This window comes from Juglans microcarpa x Juglans regia, chromosome 2D, assembly GCF_004785595.1.
Source record: "Juglans microcarpa x Juglans regia isolate MS1-56 chromosome 2D, Jm3101_v1.0, whole genome shotgun sequence".
In the NCBI taxonomy this organism is placed as follows: Eukaryota; Viridiplantae; Streptophyta; class Magnoliopsida; order Fagales; family Juglandaceae; genus Juglans; species Juglans microcarpa x Juglans regia.
In genome coordinates, this window is record NC_054596.1 from 37,966,712 (window position 1) to 37,988,156 (window position 21,445).

Here is a 21,445-nt window from a genome sequence, read left to right on the forward strand (position 1 = left end):
GTCGTTAATATATGTTATAGAACTCAGTAATATGTAATTAAGGATCAAAAGAAAATTTGGTAAATAATAATAAAAGAAATGATAGTTGTAGTGATAAATATATAAATGTTATATAATCATTTTAAAAAAAATAAATATAAAATTATATAAAAAATAATAATTTTTTAATAATAAATTTTACGACTATACCTAATATTACTTTATTAACAAAATAAGGAAACAAAGTCGGTTAGTTAAATCACTATGCATAAACAGGTAGGAGTGGTCCAAAGGAAGGGAAAAAAATCCTTTTAGGCATGCCAGACAATTGTCCTCCCAACTCTGTTCATATCCATCCGCATTTTTCTTTTTCTTTCCATGCTGCATGCATAAAACCTCCGCCACAAAACGCCAGACAACATGACAACCCCCCACCAAGACAACGGCTGATCTTCTCTCATGCCATCTTAAATAAGAAAAATGCTGATCATTATAATTTTTCTATTTTAATCATTATTTTGTCATCATTTCAAATCTTATAAATAAATAATCTGTGTAAATATTCTTTATGTGAATATATTTAATTTAAAAAAATTAAAAAATTAAAATTTTATTTTAAATGACATCTTGTCCAGTCAATAATGTAAAGAGTTCATCATCCACACCAACTAAGCAACTATTACATAAAAGTTAGGCTCGTCAGTATACACAAATTATTTCAACTTATTTTTTTCAGCTTCTCTTTATAATTTTTTCTAAATTTTTAAGTACAATATAATAAATAATTTAATTTTTTAAATTTAAAATAATAATAATATTAAAAATAATATTATAACAATATTTTATTCAATTAATTTAAAATTATTACATCTCATCTCATTATCCAAACTAACTTAATAAGTAATTAAAATATCCTATACTTTTAGGTTGAATATTATATATACATTGAAATAAGATAATCAAGATTAGAAAAAAATAGAAAATCAAATTAAAAAGAAATAAGCAAATTTCTTTTATTTAATTTTATCTTCATTAAAATTAGATAATTTCATAGAAAAATGAAGCGTGTCACTCTCTGGCCGCTTCACCCTCCACGTAACGAGCCCCAAGACGCCACGGCGAAACGAAACGCTCGATTAGACAGACAGACACGCCCAGCAGCCTCACTGTCTCTGTCGACAATGCAAAATTAAAACAATAATAAAGAGAGAGAGAGAGAGAGAGAGAGAGAGAGATCCATTGAGTCCTCACACCGCAGGCCGCCTCCTCGTTCACACTCATGAGCGACGTTATCTTGCGGGAGTAAAATCTCCATCTCCGCGACTGTGATCACGCGTTCTGACTCTGTTGTCCTGTCTTCCCCGCATCGTCGTCTCCATCTACCTATTCATTTCTTTCTTTCTTTCTTTCTTTTTGGAGAAATCTTGAAGCTGATATTCCTCTGAAAACCCTAATCCGTTTCTCGAAGAATTTAAACTTTTTCCCCATTTTCCCCATCTCTCAAATAGCTCTACATTATCATCGGCTCTTAAATATATAATACAAAACTGTAGTGTAATTCTGGAAACCAAATCCAAAAAAGGAAAAAGAGGTTATTGTTTGGTTACGCGGCTGAGGCTATTACCGAAGCGGATTAGAAAATGGTGGGAGGAGCGAGCAGGAGGGACGAATCGCTGGTCATAAACAGCTCAAACGTGTTCGCCGCGCTCGGGAGCTTGAAGAAGAAGAAGAAGAAGCCGTCCGAGAAGGAACATACGGGTTCTTCCACCAGTAAAAGCTCGGCGTCGAATAAGCTCGCGGAGAAGGAGAAGGAGGAGGAGGTGTTCTGGGCCCCGGCGAAGCTGACGGTGAAGTCGTGGGCTGATGTCGACGATGACGATGACGACGATTACTACGCCACCACGGCACCGCCCGACTCGGTCTGGAGCGCTGCCGCTGATTCCAAGGTCGTGAAGGAGAGCGACGCCGAGCATGCGGAGGAGGTAAAATCCTTTGAGCTTGGCAGTCCTTTAAAAAAATAAAATTGATGATCTAGTTTTTAAATGCTAGTTTTCTTCTTTTCGGTTTCATGTTGTTGAGCGTTATTAAGTTTGTTATACACGCGTAAACACTGGAATACATGCGTGCAATTTCTTATGTAATTTGTGCTGAGTGCATCGCTGTGCTGAATACTCTGAAATGCTAATTTGTTATTTTCCATTTTTGGTTATGTTTAATGGTAATTATAGTATCCTGAAGAAGACGATACGCGCGCGCCCGGGGGGGGGGGGGGGGGGGGGGGGGGGGGGGGGGGGGGGGGGGATGTTTGTTAATACTTTACTTCAATTTATTGTTTGAATTATGTTGATTGTGCATTTCTGAGGTGGGTTTTTGTGCTGTATGGCCTGGTGATTTTACATTTTTTAAGTCGTACATATTGTGCAATTTTAAATGCATGTTCTCTTCATTTTGCCTAATGAATGAATTGGGTAATGTTGGGACTACATGCTAAAGATCGAGCTTTAGGTGAACCAAGACAAATAATTAAGGTAAAAACATGATGTCACATAACTCCTAGGGGTTGGCTCAAGTGGTAAAGGCCTTGGGCTTGGGGTATGCTCCCCCTTGGGGGCAAACTATCTCTAGAGGCTATCGGACTGAGTGATTTTCCCCTTAAATTACTTAAGGTGCACTTGCGGGAAACTCCTTGCCGAGAGCCTGTGCACCTTCGGGATTAGTCGGGGCGTTTTTCCTAGACACCCGGTGCCAATTAAAAAAAAAAACATGATGTCACATGCTGTTGGATGACTGTGATGTTAATCTGCAATCAGTCTGTTCATTTTAATAAATAAAAAGTTAGATTGATATACAACTTCTTCCTCTTTTTTTCTTAATAAAAAAAGACTTGTATTTGTGAATTGTGGAGTACTAACTGTGGTATGGTGATGTTTGCTCTGGAGTTCTGGAACCTGAAGGATCTTGGTTGGATTGTGGGGGGATAGTATCATTATGTTTGGTTTGTTCAGTCATTTGGTCACTTAGTTTTACAACAAAGAATTTTGATCCTTCGAAGTGCATGCCTATTGGTCCCCTGCATAAAGGATTGCATGTTACTCTGTCCTGGCTTGCTCATGTTTAATTATGGTATCTTGGTTAAGTTGTGAATGTTTCTTGTGGCATATGGAGAGACATTTAATCTTGTGTTTGTCGTTGCTTTGAGATATTTAGGAATAGATTACTTCTATGCAATCATTGTGAATAACGGAAGTGGTAGACGCCATTTGACTTTCCAGGATCTATGGACTATGCATAATTTTTGTTAATTTAACAAGCATTGGTGGTGGCGGCTAATAATGAAAGATGTGGCCAATGGGCCTTGAGCAACCATAAATATTTTCTTTGTCATCACCTTTGAATTTTTAAGATAATGTAACTTTATGTTATAAGTATGAATAATGGACATAAAATGTAATATAGCTTATAGGAGTCCAAGGATTGTATAGTTTGTATTAATTCAACATGTGTTGATGGTGGCAGCTACAAAGGAGCACATGGCCTGCTGATTCATACATTTACTTTTGTCGTGTTGATGACAGAGCAACTTTGTCGGAATAGATCTGCATTACGTAATGCTCCCTTTTATGGTGTATCTCTGAAGTTTGTACTTTTCACTTTTGTTGTGTCTCAAGTTGGTAACTTATTAGTTGCTATGGATATAAATTTGGACTTGCGCTTTGTTATGTGAACATCTGGATGACTGTAATTGATACAGCTTTGCAAGAATCTTAGATGATGGGCTTATACTGATGACACCCAATGCACATTTTGCATCCTAAGAAATGGTCATGGACCGCCAAATTGGGTGGGAATTTGACCTAAGACAATCAGTTTGCATTGGCAACAATGTTGGCTGAGCGTTAGATGAAACCTGTAGCAACTAAACTCGGTCTTCGGTAAAAGCATAACAGGTATTAAAGGTTTTGTTAGAAGAATGTTGCTAGAAGTAGTCCAATGTATGAGATATAAATATGATGGAAAGTATTAATGTTGAGGAGGTCAGCATTTGATTTCTTGTAGAAAATGCTATTTCTTGTGCCTGATCTTAGTGCCATAGTGGAAACTGGAAAGATCTTAGTCAGTTCATGTAATCACAAACTACGTGCCAGGCATGGATAAAATCAGGGTCGAACTGTAACCAACCACTTTTCCAAATTTATTATAGAGGTTATGTTGCTAAGATTTTATTTGGTATTCATAACATTGAAGGAATTTTATTTTATACTAGGAAAAAATAGAAATAGGTATCTTATTAAAGATTACAGATGGGAAATAGATGAGAGAAAAAAAGCAAGAAAGGAAGGAAACTCTGTCATTAATTTCTGAAAGCAGTAGAAAGTACTCGTAGCTGACCCAATATGGTGGTCTAATAAGATGTGAAACTAATCTAGCAATATAATCAAATTAAATAGCAACAAAAACGATAGAAGGGAAATACCTTATTCATAAAAAAAGAAGGCAGGAGCGAAATGACCAGGTGTTCGAAGACAGAGAGCGTTCATTGGAGGAGATTAGACTACTGTTTGTTAGAACTCTGTTTCTCTTGGCTAAAGCTGTAGATTTCAATGGCCTAGATTTTCATGATTTTCTTAATTCTATTTCTTCTTCTTAAATAGGTTTTATCTCTTGTATACCCCCTGTGTACCTGGGCTAAGCCTATTCTTATTAATATAATTTTATAGTTTACCTATCCAAAAAAAAAACAAAAGAAGGGAAATACCAATGATAAGAATGAAAACATCAATGACACACTTTAACCAAGTAATGGAGACCACAGTTCCAGGACGAAGGAAGGAGTTGCTGTTTTCTAGTAGTTTTGTTCTTGTATTTTGCATTTTGCATTTCGCATTCATTTGCTTCTTTGCATTTATCAACTAGAGTTATTATCTTTCTGCCTTAGGTGTAGATTGCCTAATTGTGGTATTTTATTTATTTGATAATTTATGTATCGTTGCTCCCCTAGTTAGCTTTAGTGATTCTTGGATTTACTAATTTGCTAATATCTGATTCCAGGAAAGTGAAAGTGAGGAAGAAGGCCTTGATGAATTTGATGATGATGTTGAGGAAGAACATGAAATTGAACCGGAGACACCAGTAGAAGCTGAGACTGTTATTAAGATTCCTCCTGAAGCTTCTTTGGCTCCTAAAGATACTGAAAGGCAGCTATCAAAGAAGGAACTGAAGAAGAAAGGGCTTGAAGAACTTGAAGCTGCTCTTGCTGAATTAGGATATACCAACAAAGAGACCAGTGGCCAAGATGGAACCCATGGTAATAATTTAGTACCTAATTCATGCGTTGGCTTAGCATTCGGTCCTCTCTTCTGGAAAATAAAAATGCTTAGGGTGATTCTTTAGAAATCTATAAAGTTTATGTTGTGGAATGGTTTTATTAGCTTACCATATTTGAATGTTTTCCATTTAAGTTAAGAAATTCTGAATGATGAGACATCAGTTGTTATTTTAGTAAATTAGTATTCATTCATCATGTCACTTCACTTAGAATTTGCTTATGCTATTTTGTAATACTTAGGTTCTCACTGATAATTTTAGTGCAGGAGGTAACTTTTAGATTGTAGCATTTAGTGTTATAAATAGTTCAGAAGTAGGACACGAACCAGTAATAATTTGGCCTCAAAAATATGGAGATGGATCCCAGTTGGCCAGTTTTGCCATGGACTTGAATACATTCCTTTGGCTTATAATTATCTTCCGCTAGAAATGCTAATGATCGGTTGTTCTACTGTTCTGTCTCTAGTAACATTTAATTGACTTGCTTCATAGATTTAGTTCGTTATTTTTCTTTGGCTGGGTACCTGATGGCTTTTCTTACATAAAATGATTTCTCGACTTATTCTTGTAGGTGGTGAACAAAAGACGATAGTAGAGAATCTAAATGGAGAGCTAGAAAAGAAGGCAAATGTTACAGGGGAGAGCAAAAGTGCGAAAAAGAAGAAAAAGAAGGATAAATCTTCAAAGGAGCCAAAAGAATCCCAAGACCAGCCTGAGGGTGCTGATGCTGAAGATGCAACAGAAGAAGCTGCTGGGAGTGAAAAGGTAGAAGATACATCTTCTATTGATGTTAAGGAGCGGCTAAAAAAAGTGGCATCTATGAAGAAGAAAAAATCAAGCAGAGAGATGGATGCTGCTGCCCGAGCCGCAGCTAGTGAGGCTGCTGCAAGGAGTGCAAAGCTTGCTGCTGCAAAGAAAAAAGAGAAAAATTACTATAATCAGCAGCCAATGCGGTGAGTGGGTGAGATCCTTTGGTTTTTGTAATTTCTTTTCTTTCTCATATATGAACATGTACTCTTGTTCATTTCGTGAACACAAAATAAACAATGGGAACTGGTTTTGTGAAGTTGAGTTATATAAAGATACTTTTAGTTTTACTTAAGGGAAAAGATTTATGGTTCTTTATAAAATCTTCTATTTGTGTTGTCCTCATTGCCTTTTCTTGTGCAATATCTCATGGGTACGAGGTATCAACCAGGCTTTGAATAATTGTTGTTGTGGTATCGATTTCAAGTTGGCGAGGAAGGTATTTTTCTCCCAAGAGTTGAGAAGGGTAAAAAGGGTAGGTAGGAAGTCTGCTTAGAGGTGCGGTGGGGAAGGGAGAGTAGGAATTTTCTCCAAATGTGGAGAAAAAAACAAAATGGTATAGAACATGGCAATAAACCTTGCATGGACAGACCCATTTATCTGCGTGTGTTATTCTTGGGGATTACAATGGATGCTGAGGCAGCCATTTCTAGCCACGGAATGGTAGCCAGGTGGAGTTTGGTGGCTGCCGGAAGCGGCAAGCCAGTCATGATGGTATGATCCATCAGAAGGAGAACGAGTGAGGTTGGCTCTCTCCGACTTATCAGTGTATGTTATATTGAAAGAAAGAGATTGTCTTGTAATTTGGATGAAAAATGGGAGGTAATAGAATTTGTGTTAGATTTCACCAAGGATTTTAACAAAGGGGTTCCATTATGTTACAAGTCTGACATGCATGCAAGGGATAAATTTTTGGAATTAAAATAGGAAAAATCATAAAAAAAATATAAGTACAAATAAAGAAACGTGAAAAAAATAAGAATAGAAAACAGAAAAAGTCAAAAAAATTAAAAACAAGTTAAACATAGGGAAATGAATTTACCAAACAGATGCCAAAAACAAAGTCTAAAAAAAAAATACATAACTAAGATATAACAAAAAAATTAAAAAAAATAAAAAAATGTTGAGGGAGGGGATCACCTCCCTGCCACGACGCCACCCGTCTGTAAGGGAACCCACCCCCCTCCGAGCAATGTTGGGCACAGTTGGGATCATCCCTTGCCTCCATGGGCTGGGGGTGATGGAGGGGCTCCTCCTCCCACTACTCTACCCCCTGCCCACCAGTTTGCAAGGTTGGTGTGTTAGGCGTAAACCACTCCATTATTTTTTTTTTTTCGAAGGTTGTTTGTCTATTATTATTCATGTGGCATATCATGCCAATAATTTTATCAAGATTTGTTCAAGCACTCAGTACACTGCATGCACCTCATGCAGATCATGCCACTCACGCACTACATACAGACCATGAAGCACAGAACGTATCACCACTACCTCATACGGTTATTGCCACTACTACACAGCAGTACACTGCCTCTGCCACACACCATAACGTTTTGTAGTTTTCTGTAAATCTGTTATAGAGCATATTCCATTTTTATACCTTCTCTTGTACAAGTATATATTAAGAGGCAGTGCCTCATTGTAAAGATTAAGTTGAGAAAAATACAAGGAAACCTTTCTTTCTTTATTTCTAACATGGTATCAGAGCATACTCAAGACTAATCGTCCAAGCATGTCTAGTTCTTCAGCTACATTTTCCTCTTCTTCTTCCTCTTCCACTCCCACCTCTCTTCCCTTCCTTCCCTCACCCAACTTCTCCCACATACTTTCTGTCAAGTTAAATCCAAAAAATTATTTGTTATGGAAGGTCCAAATTGTTCCTTACCTTCGTGGCCAAAGACTCTATAAGTTTGTTGATGGATCTTGCACAACCCCACCTTCTCAACTCCCTAATTCCTTACAAAACCCAGACTATGAAGCTTGGGTTCAGCAAGACCAGCTAGTCATGTCAGCTCTCATCTCCTCTCTATTCGAGTCTCTTATCGCCCAAGTAGTTGGTTGTGTCACTGGTAGACAAGTTTGGTCATCATTAGAGTCAGCCTATGCTTCCTCATCTCAAGCCCGTATTATACAAACCCAGCTCAAATTAGCTTCTCTTAAGAAAGGCTTGAATTCCATATCAGATTACTACCGACGTGCTAAGTCCCTAGCTGACACAATGGCTGCTGCAGGCAGACCACTTCCATCAAGTGAGCTTGTGCCTTACCTCTTAGCAGGACTTGGGCTAGATTACGACCCCATACTCACATCTGTTACTACACGCCTCGACCCCATTTCCACTGATTCACTACTAGGACATCTTTTAGCCCATGAAGCTCGGCTGCAACATCATGCAACCAATACTACTATTTTCTCAGAACCATTAGCTAACTTCTCAGCTCGTAATCCATCATTTGCTCGAGGCCGTGGAGGCCGTGGACGTCAAAACTCTTCAGGTAATTCTCAAACTGGTCCTTTCAGTCATCACCCTGATTCTCGCCCCGTGTGTCAAGTGTGTAACAAGGCTGGTCATATTGCACTCACATGCATATATCAGTTCAACCAATCCTACACCACAGCTGCCCCTGCTTCAGCTCATTACACCTCCTCTCCCTATACCACGGACGGTGCCTGGTATCCTGACACTGTGGCAACCAACCACGTAACCAGTGAAATAGTCAATCTTAACCTCCACTTAGCTGACTACCAAGGTTCTGATCATCTTCACGTTGGGGATAGCTCCATCGTTCCTATCACACAAACTGGTTCAGCTCTTTTTCCCTCAACCTCATCCTCCTTCATTTTAACAAAAATGTTATGTGCTCCTTCTTTGAACAAAAATCTAATTTCAGTCAAGCAATTTTGCACAGACAATAATGTTTACTTTGAGTTTTACTCTGATCGTTTTTATGTTAAGGATTGCAATACACGGAAACTTCTACTCCAAGGGACAACAAGTAATGGCCTCTATACCTTCCCATACCAGTCTTCTCAAGCTCATTCCACCACATTGCACCCAGTTCCTTTATGGCACTCACGATTGGGACATCCCTCACTCAAGATTGTTCGTCAAGTTCTTCTTCGGCATGGCTTACCATTTGATAACATGTCTTCTATGCACTTTTGTAATGCTTGTGCAATGGCTAAACACCATCGCATACCAGCACCTACTAGGAAAACAAAATCCATTGAGCCTTTTCAGCTTAATTTTAGTGATCTATGGGGACCATCACCCCATGTATCTGAGGATGGTTTCAAATTTTATATCTCTTTTATAGATGACTTCTCAAGATACACATGGTTGTTTCCTCTTCAAAACAAAGCTCAGGCTCTACCCACTTTTGTTAAATTTAAAGCCTATGTTGAGTTGCAATTCAAAACCAAAATTAAACAAATTCAAACCGATTGGGGAGGGGAATTCAGGTCTTTTGCAGAGCTACTTTCCACCTCTGAAATCATACATCGAATAACTTGCCCACATAAGCACACTCAAAACGGTATCATCGAAAGAAAGCATAGACATATTGTTGATTCGGGGCTAGCCTTACTTGGACATGCCTCGGTTCCATTACATTTTTGGCCATATGCTTTTCAGCATGCTATACGTCTAATTAACATGATTCCCTCCTCCTCACTCAATTTTTCTTCACCTTTTCTTACTCTTCACAAAAGAGAACCTGACTTCAAACAAATACATATTTTTGGATCATCTTGTTGGCCACTCACACGAGCTTACAACAAACACAAATTTGACTTTCAGGCCCTATAGTGTGTCTACTTAGGTATAAGCCCATCCCATCGTGGCTCAATCTGCTACCACATTGAATCCAAACGAGTCTACATTTCCAAAGACATCAAACATAATGAGGCCTCCTTTCCTTTTGAACAAATCCACCAAATTCAACAGCAGCCCACCACTGAGTCCACCAACACCTTACTTCCTCTCTTCACTTCAAATCACAACCAACCAGCCCAATCAATATTAGGTCTAATACCCACAACTTCACCATCTTCGTGCCTTCCTCATATCTCACAAACACATGATACTCATGAGACCTCTGCCACAACCAAGGTCCATACTCACACGCTCAAAAACAGCATCTTCCCGCCCACGCCAATACACTGATGGCATCGTCCGATGGCCGCCACCACCACAGGCTCATCTTACAATCACTCTTTCCAACCTCATTCCCGAAACCCCCTCCTATTACACCACTGCAGAAAAATTTCAAGATTAGCGAGAGGCCATGGCAAATGAATTTAATGCTCTGTTGGCAAACAAGACATGGACACTTGTTCCCTCATCTGAAGCTCAAAACATAGTGTCCTGCAAGTGGGTTTTCAAAACAAAGAAACGTGCAAACGGCACCATTGAAAGAAGAAAAGCCTATCTCATGGCGAAGGGTTTTCTGCAGCAACCCGGCATTGACTATGATCAAACTTTCAGTCCTGTGGTGAAAGCTACAACTATAAGGCTTGTGCTAGCTCTTGCTATAACAAATGGTTGGCCAGTTCAACAATATGACGTTCAAAACGCATTCCTCCACGACCCTCTATCAGAAACAGTGTTCATGGCACAACCTCAAGGCTTCTCCATCCACAATACCCCACACATGTCTGCAAACTTAGGAAAGTAATCTACAGTTTAAAGCAATCACCAAGGGCGTGGTATTCTCGACTCAGTCAAAAACTTGAGGAACTCGGCTTCACCACCTCACTTGCAGATTCATCGCTGTTTGTTAAAATTAATGGTGCCGCTGCTCTTTACGTCTTAGTCTATGTTGATTACTTACTTGTTACTGGCTCTAAAATGAGTCACATAACAGCATTGCTTCATGATTTAAGCTCAAAATTTCCAATTACCAATCTCGGCAAGCTCAGCTTCTTTCTCAGCATTGAGGCAACCTATAACAATGATGGAATTCTCCTCACTCAGAGCAAATATATTGCTGAATTGCTGGAGAAGACAAATATGCAGCTTGCCAAACCAGTCAAAACACCAATGGCAGTCTCAGAAAAATTAAGCATGCACTCGGGTTCCATGTTTGAAGACTCATCTCTCTACCGAAGCACCGTTGGGTCTCTTCAATACCTGTCATTCACAAGACTAGACGTGGCCTTTGCAGTCAGCAAAGTTTGCCAATACATGCATGCTCCACGGGTCCCTCACTAGATAGCAGTGAAACACATCTTATGGTATTTAAAACACACTATTACCCTTGGTTTACAGCTCTTCAAATCATCTTCAATGAACATTACAGCCTTCTCGAATGCCGACTGAACGGGCTGTCCAGACTACAGAAAATCCACAAGTGCTTATTGCCTATTTTCAGGATCAAGTTTGATCTCTTGGTCGTCCAAAAAGCAAGCCACCACTGCAAGGTCATCGACTGAAGCTGAATTTAAATCAGTAGCAAATACCACAGCCGAAGTGATATGGGTACAAAACTTGTGCAAAGACCTTGGCATTAATCTCACTGCTGCACCGATCCTCTATTGTGATAATCTAGGAGCAACATACGTATCCTCCAACCTTGTTTTTCATGCAAGGACAAATATGTGGAAATAGATTTTCACTTTGTACGCAGTCGGGTGCTAAATAAGTCACTCACAGTGGCTTTTATCTCAGGAAAGGACCAACTCGCAGATGCCTTGACGAAGCCACTACCGGCAGCAAGGTTCCAGTTGCTTTGTTCAAGTCTATGCTTACGTTCACTACAGCTTGACTTGAGGGGGCCTGTTCAAGCACTCAGTACACTACATGCACCTCATGCAAATCATGCCACTCACGCACTACATACAGACCATGAAGCACGGAACGTATCACCACTACCTCATACGGTTACTACCACTACTACACAGCAGTACACTGCCTCTGCCACACACCAGAATGTTTTGTAGTTTTCTGTAAATCTGTTATAGAGCATATTCCCTTTTTATACCTTCTCTTGTACGAGTATATATTAAGAGGCAGTGCCTCATTGTAAAGATTAAGTTGAGAAAAATACAAGGAAACCTTTCTTTCTTTATTTCTAACAAGATTTTAATAGAAATGTGGCAGTATTTTCGCTAAATATTAAACCTAAGAAGTTTAAAACGAAAGTTTTTGATAACTGAAGGACCTTTTTAAGAGAGAGTAATCTTTAATGAAATAGAAGTGTTTTTGGTAAGTCATGCTTCATTCTTTGCCACCACGCAACCTCTACTAACCTGTAACTTCTCCCCCATTGCATTTTCGCTTCATGTGTTCCCCTCACGGTCCCCCCCAATCGACCATTCTCTCACCTGGTTTTTTTTTTCTTTTTTTTTTTTTGTCTGTGTTGCTTATTACATGTTGACATGCTTTTGAATTGGGTTCAAGATTATCGAGCACCTGAGTGGTTGGACCTGGGAATTCAGCCATGATGCACTCATGGAAAAGATTAGAATAATTTGGTGAACGTGAGAAGAGAATCGAAGTGAAAAAGAATATATAATGCAGCTGGAGGCAGGAGACAGTAATATGACAAAAGGAAAGCAAGATATTATCAAAGAAAATCAGCATGACAGATTAATCAAAATGTATATTTCCTGATCATGAATGATATCACCACCAACTGTTCCACACCAATCTAGTTTTATAATGCTCATCCATTTAGCCCCAGCAGCATCTTTGTATGTCAAATTGAGAATCCTTCTTCTACAAATGCCAATACTTGGCATGAGACCCTCTCAACACAGCTCTCTCTCATGGCTCTTCCGTGGGTTCAAGAGCTCCATTTCCCTCACCTCAACATCTCTATAACCGTTGATCGTATGATTTCTGTCATGCCCTCGAGGCCTATTCCTGCCAAACTTGGTGACAGCCTTTACCTCTCTAACCTCGATGATACAATCGGAGCGCGTGTTTTCACCCCTACAGTATACTTCTATCGATCAGATAATGTGAATTCCGGGCAAAGATCTGTCATGGAAATACTACACGATGCTCTCGCCGAAATCCTAATCCCTTACTATCCTTTATCAGGTAGGCTTAGAGAGACTAAGAACGGTAAGTTAGAAGTGTTTTTTGGAGCAGAACAAGGGGCAATCATGGTTGAGGCACATTGTAAAATGGCCTTGGCAGATTTAGGAGACCTCACAGTGCCAAACCCTGCTTGGGAACCATTGATCTTCAAGTTCCCTAACGAGGAGCCGTACAAAGTTCTTGACATGCCATTGGTCATAGCTCAGGTAACTCTTTTTAGCTGTGGTGGCTTCAGCCTAGGCTTGAGGCTCTGCCATTGTATTTGTGATGGAATTGGTGCCATGCAATTTGTTGGGGCTTGGGCTGCCACAGCAAAAGCAGGTACCTTATTAACAGACCCTGAGCCATGTTGGGACAGGGAACTCTTTCTGCCTCGCAACCCTCCAAGAGTGAAATTCCCACATGTTGAGTTCATGAGAATTGAAGATGGCTCGAGCCTGACAATGTCTCTGTGGCAAGCTAAGCCTGTTCAGAAATGTTACCGGGTTAGCCGGGAATTCCAGACTCACCTGAAAGCTCTGGCTCAACCAGATGGTGCTGCTGCATGCACTACCTTTGATGCTATGGCTGCTTATATATGGAGGACATGGGTGAAAGCACTCGATGTAAAACCACTAGATTATGAGCTCCGGCTAACATTCTCCGTCAATGCTCGCCGGAAGCTGCAAAACCCACCATTAAACGACGGGTTTTATGGCAATGTGGTGTGTGTTGCATGCGCATCCAGCAGTGTCTCGCAGCTTGTAAATGGCCAGATCTCGGGCACCATGCATTTAGTTCGGGAAGCAAGACTCAATGTTTCAGAGGAGTATTTGAGGTCTACATTAGATTATATCGAAATGAACAGGCCAAAAAGGCTTGAATTTGGAGGAAAATTGACAATTACCCAGTGGACTAGATTTTGCATATACGAATCTGCAGATTTTGGTTGGGGAATTCCAGTATATGCTGGTCCTATAGATCTGACTCCTACACCTCAAGTTTGTGTGTTCCTCCCAGATGGGAAGGCTGATCCTAATGGCACAATGGTGGTATGCATTTGCCTGCCGGAGGCCGTTTCTGAGAAGTTTACAGAGTATTTGTGCCTGATGGGCAATGAAAATTGTACGCAAACACCTTTAGTATAAAGATGATAATTAGTTTGGGAATAAAGCATCAAAGAAGGCTTCTTGTTTATAGTTCATCATGAATATAGATATTATTTCAAATGGTATTTGTTGAGGTTTTAGGGCAATTCTGGACACAGAGATGAGATACGTAATTATCAAAATTTCTTATAATTTCGTTTTCAAATATGGTTCAAATATAAAATATTTTTTAATTTCAAAATTTTAATTTTTTAATCTAATCATTACTTAGTCATTATCCAGGCACAAAAATCAATACAACTTTTGCAAATTTTGAAACAAAATACAAAATTCAATACGACTTCTACTAACTTCAAAATAAAAATTATTTTAATTTTTAACTTCATAATATTTTTATTTTTTATTTTTTTATCTCTCATTTTTCAAAAACCCATAAAATATCTAACTCAAATCATATTACTACTATTTATAGAATTTTTAAATATTCCAAGTGTCCAAACCCTTAATGCAACACATTGTGTAAGGTTGCGTTTAGATATTAAAAAGAGTTAAGTTGAAATGATAAAATATTATTAGAATATTATATTTTAATATTATTATTATTTTAAGATTTGAAAAAATTGAATTGTTTATTATATTTTGTGTTAGAATTTGAAAAAATTGTAATGATGAGTTGAGAGGAGTTAAGGATCCAAACGAAACCTAAAACCTTTACAAACTTCATTTTTATTGACTTCTTAGAGACTGCTTCTTTAATTACATCGATGCTACATATTTAAAGTGGCTTTATAAATTAACTATTTAAATACAAAAATAACTTGAAATATGGCAACATTTTTCATTTCTCCTTTGTATAATAAAGTTGGCAGGAGGTATTGCACGTGTCAAGTTCTATGTCTGTACGTAGCAATTAGGGATTAATTATAGTAAGAAATTCATAATTTTGACAAATTGATGAAGATGAAAGAAGTGAGCCTCAATGATTAGTTTTACTACTATTCTCAGGTATTCTCAGATATTTATAAAATATTTAAAAATATCTCACTATCCAAACGCAACCTTAAACACATCATTGGATAGACAAGGTTTCCAAAACTAATAATATTTCTTTTGTTTTAACTAACAACATGCCTTCTTGTTTTTAATTTTGGAGTTTAATGCTCCCAAAACTTCTATGAGTTGCTACAGATAATATAATTTTTTTTTATTAGATATGTTATTCACATTTGTTTATATCGGGTTATAAATAGAGTTTTTTGAAAAATACTACACTTGGAAGATTTTTTTTTTAAAAAAAAAAATCTATTTATAAGCTTGTGTGAATAAGATATATAAAAATTTATGAGCGCCGTCAGAGTAGCACCGCTCGGTGTTACTGTTAGTTATAAAACTAGTTTTTTTTTCATTTTTTTATTCACATTTTTAATGTATTTAAATATTTTTAAAAAATAAAAAAAATACATCAATACATTTAAAATCACTTTCTTCATTATTCAGTAAAAAAAATACAAAGCGGTCAAACTGAGCAGTATGATTTGAGCGGCGTAGTAGAGTTTTTCAAATTTCATATCATATAATTTAATTTAAAAGAAAAATTTTAAAATTTTAATGAAAGAAAGTTTTAAAGGCGACGGTTAAGATGTAGGGGCGGAATCTGTCGCCTAACTTCGACCCCAAAACTATAAATGCTTTCATCGGGATCGTCATCCACAAGAAGACGTCATTAACAAGCTTTTTTCCCCCTCTCGTGCTTGCTTTTTACTTTTCGATTCCAATTACATTTCTCCATCCTATTTCTCACTCATTTCTTCAAGCCCAATCGTTCCGCTCGGCGATCTCAGATTCATTCGGGGTCCAACGCAGGTAATCTTAGATTTACTCTTCGGTTTTTGTTGCTGCGGAAACTTGAGGAAATGAAAGAAAATTTCGAGTAATTGAAAGCTACGGAGGGTAAATTTCGATTTCTTTTTTTCCATCTTTGGTTAAATTTTACTATCGTGTGTTTGGTTGTTGAGAAATGGTGGAAAACTAATGAATTGAAGATGTGATTCGAGCCTGTATATGTTTTTTTCCTTTTTACTTGAAAATAAATACTCGACTGTATTAAAGTTGTCTATTTATATATTTTTTGTATAGTTTCTTAAGTTTTCCTCTCTTTTTTAAACAACGTGCTTGTCTGAGAAATAGACTGTTACGATCCAAGTACCCTGCATGATTTGAGCACAAGCCTAATTACATGTATATAAGCTATTAAATATCCTCCCTTTGCTTGAGTTCTATCTTAGGGTTTGTATCATTCGTATCAAATTCAACCACCAAATTAAATGAGGGATCGAATGAGTTGTGATTTTGTAGTCGGGTTTTGAAAGGGGCGGCGTCAAGGCTACATAAAGATTTCTTGATACTATGTAAAGGTGTAATAAATCATTGAATAGAACCGTCAAAAGAGAAAAAGGCTACTGCCTGGTCCATGTCAATAGAGTGATCTGCTATCGTGGCTGCAAAGTGTGGTGGTATGGTACAGTTCAATTTTTTTTTGTTTAAGAATATGTACAAATGAACAAAGAGTAACAACCCCTATGCCGGAGTGGAGCCAAGATTTCTACTTGGCATCAAAGATCATGAATGAATTGCAAAGAAAGCTTTTCCCCTCCTCAACCGATAACTCGCAATTCACGTCAAACTGATGAGGGAAAGCAAAGTGGAGAGGAGGGATTAAAGCACTCAAGGAGGATGGAAGAAAGCCACATGTTCTAGGTTTAGGAAAAGGACACATATCTTGTAGAAACATTTTGGTTAAACTCATATTTTCTTCAGACCTTTGTTGGATGGGTTTTTCTTTTCATGTATTTTGGGTCCATTTTTTTTTTCCCCAAATTTTCGAAAGGGCCTAGGGAGTTTTTTTTTTCCAAGAAATATTGGAGTGGCAAGTGGTTTTTCTTCTTTTTTTTTTTTTTTTTTTTTTTGGGGGGGGGGGGGGGGGGGTTAACAGCTGGGGGAAATGTTTTGGAAAATGTGACTCTTTGGTTTTTTTTGTAAATATATGTGGATGTTAGATAATTTATGTTCTTGTCTTTAACCTGAGCTCTATTGAGGGATTAAATATGGTTGGACTATATGTTTCTAATTTATGAGTCTGTCCAGTTTTTTTTTTTTTTTTTTTTTCGCTTTTTCCTTTTGTCTAGGATGACTTAAGTTTGCTCTGCAGACAAAAGAATTCATAATTCCTATTTTGTTCCCGAGGTATTGGTTTATAAGATGTGCATATGGTTTTGAATGGCAGGAAATACAGAATTATCAAGTGCTACCTGCAACATGGGTTATATGCTAATGCTTGCATGGCTATTTGAGCATCCCTGTATATATTTTGCTATATTTGCTATAGAGCCAAAGCCATATATGAGTTTGAACCTCTAAGAAGCGCAGTTATATAGTGAATATGGGATCGCTTGAACAGCTTTGATGATCATAGTTCTTCAAAGACACCTCTATTGGCATTCAGTGTTTTACTTACCCAAAAAAATGGCATTCAGTCTTTATGAAACATATCAGACGATTTTTGTATTAGTTAACCTTGATTTTTTTATTCATTATTTTTAATATTTTTCTCTATACAGTCAGGATGATCCTGCTGGCATATCATTATTTAATCTAAATACTCTATATTCAAGACCAGCTGGATTGCTTCTGAGATTGTTTTGGTTATTTTTTGGTTGTAGTTTCTCCTATCATTGAAAGCTCTCGTCTGTCTTTAAACAGTTTCATGTCTTTATAGATTGAGAATATGCAGCAAGGAACATCATCCTTAAATCCAAATGCAGCATCATACATACCACTTTTTAAGCAAGGAGCAAATATTGAGGGTAAAGTTTCTGGGTTAACAACAGAAGATTCTTTGAAGAATGGTTATAAGACTTCTTGGTCCCGTTGTCCTCCTGAAGGCTACAGTGGAATTGATCAGAGATATCTCCAAGCTGGTATGGATTATGACATACATAGCTTCAAGGGTCCTCTCATTGGCAATGAATTCATGGAGAAGGGTCTACCTACGTCCAGTGAACTGACAAAAAAGCACTCCATAGATGAAGATTCGGAGATGGACATGGCTTATCTGACAATCATGTTCCCCAATATGTCAGAACAGTCCCTTGCTGATGTTTACTCTGCTAATGCGGGTGACCTAGAAGCCTCAATTGAAATGCTGAATGAACTAGAGGTATGAGTTGTATGTTGTGAAATCCCTTACATTAAACTATGGCATTCCAGGAATTACATCTGATGGTGTTATGGTGGTGGTGGTGGTGCGCAAGCTGACTAGAAGATGTATATTGCAGAACGCTAAAAGGATTTCAGAAATTTTAGCTTGTTTATTTCAATGCCATTTTACTTTAACTACATTATAGAATTGCGGGGAGGACACTCATCCACCATTGCCACCTTTTCTCATCTCAAACATTCAGAAGAAGGTCGGATTCGTTTCTATCTCTACGACATAGTGGCATTAGTCGTACCCAAGATTTTCCTGCTGAGCCTTTCCTATTTTATGCGTATATGAAACAATATGTTCAGAAATTGATGTCTTATGATTTGAGTAATGGGCATTTTTTATGTAATGTGTAAGATATGTTTTTGCCTTTTTGGTGTTTGGAGACATTGTCCTAAAACTTTCTTCTCATTGTTTCAAATTTGCAGCTCTGTCCTGTTGATTTTTCAGAACATCTGCCGGACAGCTTGGACATTGGTGATGTGTCAGAACAGAAAGTTACCGAAGGTTCTTATTCAAACCTGAAGAGCATCTTCCCAGGGGACGCCAGTTGGTCTTCGGCTGGTCCCTCTGATCCGGGCTCCTAAGTTCCTATCTGCATCTGCATCTGATAAAAAGATTGATGTAGAGGGGGAGAGAGAGTGGCTTCCTTCTTAGAAGTTGTAGATAGGTAAGAATTAGGATAATTCGGATATAATGATTGGAGTTTCTTTCCCAATATATGTTGTAAAGCGTCACTGTTCCATTTTCTGTCCTATATTTCTTTACTGGTTATCCCTTTTATCTCAAGTCTTTGTCCAGTGCAAAGATATATATATATCTTATTTACATATATTACAATCTGTGTTCACGTTTTACTTTCTTTTTAAATTGCTCATCTTTTAACGTGGGGTAATTAGCTGCTATCATCATGCTGTCTTAATAATTTTCGAATTGGCTTTTCTGCTGATTGGACAATTAATGAATTCTGTTTGATGTGCTAGTATGTTTTATAGAATTTTAATACTGAAGGTCGCATACCATGCATCATCTTCTGTACATGTTTTCTGTTCATCTGTAAAATGCTTCATGATCCAGACAGGCTAGATATGCATGAATGGAAAGGTTGATACTTGATTCAACGATTCAGAAAGTTGGGGACTGCTTTGAGTTGCATGGAGCATTAGATAACTATTACCTACTCCAAAACAAGAATGCACTTGAGCAAATTTAACCCAGCCCTAAATATTTATTCACGCTTTTGCGTGGAAAAGGGAGAAAAAAGCATAGAAGAGAATGATTAGGTAACTCGCTACTCTTTTAGGGGAGGTTTAGACGGTGAGTTGAGATAAAAGTTAAAATTAAAGATTTGAAAAAGTTAAATTATTTATTAATTTTATATAAAAATTTAGAAAAATAATAATGATTAGATTATATGATTGGACGGACTTTTATATGTAAATCGGGCCCATCCTTTTATGTCGAATAGCACCCAAACCCTCCAGTCGAGGGTGAGAAGGAATTTGCTCATGCATCAAAATTGTGGCATTTTTGCTCCATGCCCTACACTGCATCTGCTTTGCTTCGCATCCGAATTTGACTGGCGGATGGTCTTAGCTCCAATATGTTCGTTCCCAATGAATTTATATGTTTTTTATATTATTTTTGTTACAAGTAATGTTATATATAATCGTAAAGTATGTAAATACTGTATAATTATTTTAAAAAATAGGAGAGTTTATTATTAAAAAATTAGTTTTTTTTTTTTTTTTATGTGAATCTTGTATTTATTCACTTTTTCAAAACGTGGTTTAATATTGTCCGTCCAATTATAAAGCCCCTTTATTGTAATGTATATTTGGCATATTACGTTAATGTGTAAATTTTATTATATAAGATTTATACGTAAGACTTATTATACTTATGTATGAGATATTCGGCATCAATTCATTGTGATTTGAACTTTGTACAAATATAAAAGCAGAAAATGTTCTGTGTCGTAAACAAGGAGTGTTTGCCCTTTATTTATATGATTTAGGATCTAACTAATGCGCTAAAGAATATGATTAAATATGAACTCTTTTATAATTGTTTCACAACTTATTTCAAAATCACCTAACGTAATTGTGTCAATTTATTAAAAATAATTTTAATTTTACAATTTCGATTTTCTAAAATAAGTCGTTTTTAGAATTGTAAATGTATCATTATCCTTAATATAATAAAATGTGTGAAACCTTATTAGCCCTTACATGTAAACAATAACACTTGTAATTCATCGTACTCAAAGTTAAGTTTATTGAAGAAGGAGATTTGGAAAAATAACAAGAATCAACACGGTGGTTTTAATAGATTAGAATTACACTAAATAATAAAATTACTCTATTTTAAATTAATAATATTAGTTTCAATTTATTTGTATTATTTAAGCATTTTTAAGAGTCAGGTATAGGGATGACAATATGTGACATAACTTGTGAATCCAACACGAACGTGACACAAAATTAGCAGATTAGAGTTTCATGTTAATTGGTTCTGTCAAAACGGATTAATCCATTAAGACACGATTTATTAATGGGTCAATAACGGGTCAACCCGTTTAACACGAAATCTACCCTTTTTGACCCGTTTAGATTTTATTTTAAATTTTATTATTATTAACCTGTAATATTAGTATTTTTTTAATATGCTTATGTTTTTATTATTAGAATTGTAATTTTAAACACATATATTTGTTTATTATATGTTTGCAACATCGGTTCTATTATATGTTAAACAATATTGATATGTATTTTTTAAGATATTGTGGCTGCAAGTGGATTTTCCTCCATTCACAGAGCCCACTAGGCTTCGGCCCAAGGGCCACAAGGACAACATAGGAGGAAGGCATCAATCAGGAGGAGTCAAGTCGTCGATGAGACAAGTTAGTCTGACATCCCATGGTCGTATTCAAAACCC

The 21,445-nt window shown here is 37.2% G+C and overlaps 3 protein-coding genes across 5 annotated transcripts; all 3 read left to right on the forward strand.

The window, feature by feature from the left end:
• Positions 1-1,122: 1,122 nt before the first annotated feature.
• LOC121250162 (histone-lysine N-methyltransferase SETD1B-like) lies at positions 1,123-6,404 on the forward strand. Its single transcript, XM_041149142.1, has 3 exons — positions 1,123-1,961; positions 5,029-5,284; positions 5,876-6,404. Exons 1-3 carry the CDS (start codon positions 1,620-1,622, stop codon positions 6,259-6,261), a joined length of 984 nt encoding a protein of 327 aa, XP_041005076.1. The 5' UTR covers positions 1,123-1,619; the 3' UTR covers positions 6,262-6,404.
• A 6,475-nt stretch (positions 6,405-12,879) lies between these two features.
• On the forward strand, positions 12,880-14,283 carry LOC121249494 (omega-hydroxypalmitate O-feruloyl transferase). The gene has a single exon (XM_041148198.1). It carries the CDS (start codon positions 12,880-12,882, stop codon positions 14,281-14,283), a length of 1,404 nt encoding a protein of 467 aa, XP_041004132.1.
• Positions 14,284-15,944: 1,661 nt separating this feature from the next.
• LOC121250608 (polyadenylate-binding protein-interacting protein 6-like) lies at positions 15,945-19,340 on the forward strand. 3 transcript variants are annotated; one of them, XM_041149758.1, is made up of 3 exons: positions 15,945-16,107; positions 17,964-18,460; positions 18,937-19,340. In XM_041149758.1, exons 2-3 carry the CDS (start codon positions 18,029-18,031, stop codon positions 19,093-19,095), a joined length of 591 nt encoding a protein of 196 aa, XP_041005692.1. In that variant the 5' UTR covers positions 15,945-16,107; positions 17,964-18,028; the 3' UTR covers positions 19,096-19,340. The 3 variants fall into 3 exon arrangements, with proteins under 3 accessions (XP_041005692.1, XP_041005693.1, XP_041005694.1); XM_041149759.1 differs by having other exon boundaries at positions 18,004-18,460; XM_041149760.1 differs by lacking the exon at positions 15,945-16,107 and adding an exon at positions 16,172-16,194.
• The last annotated feature ends 2,105 nt before the right edge of the window (positions 19,341-21,445 follow it).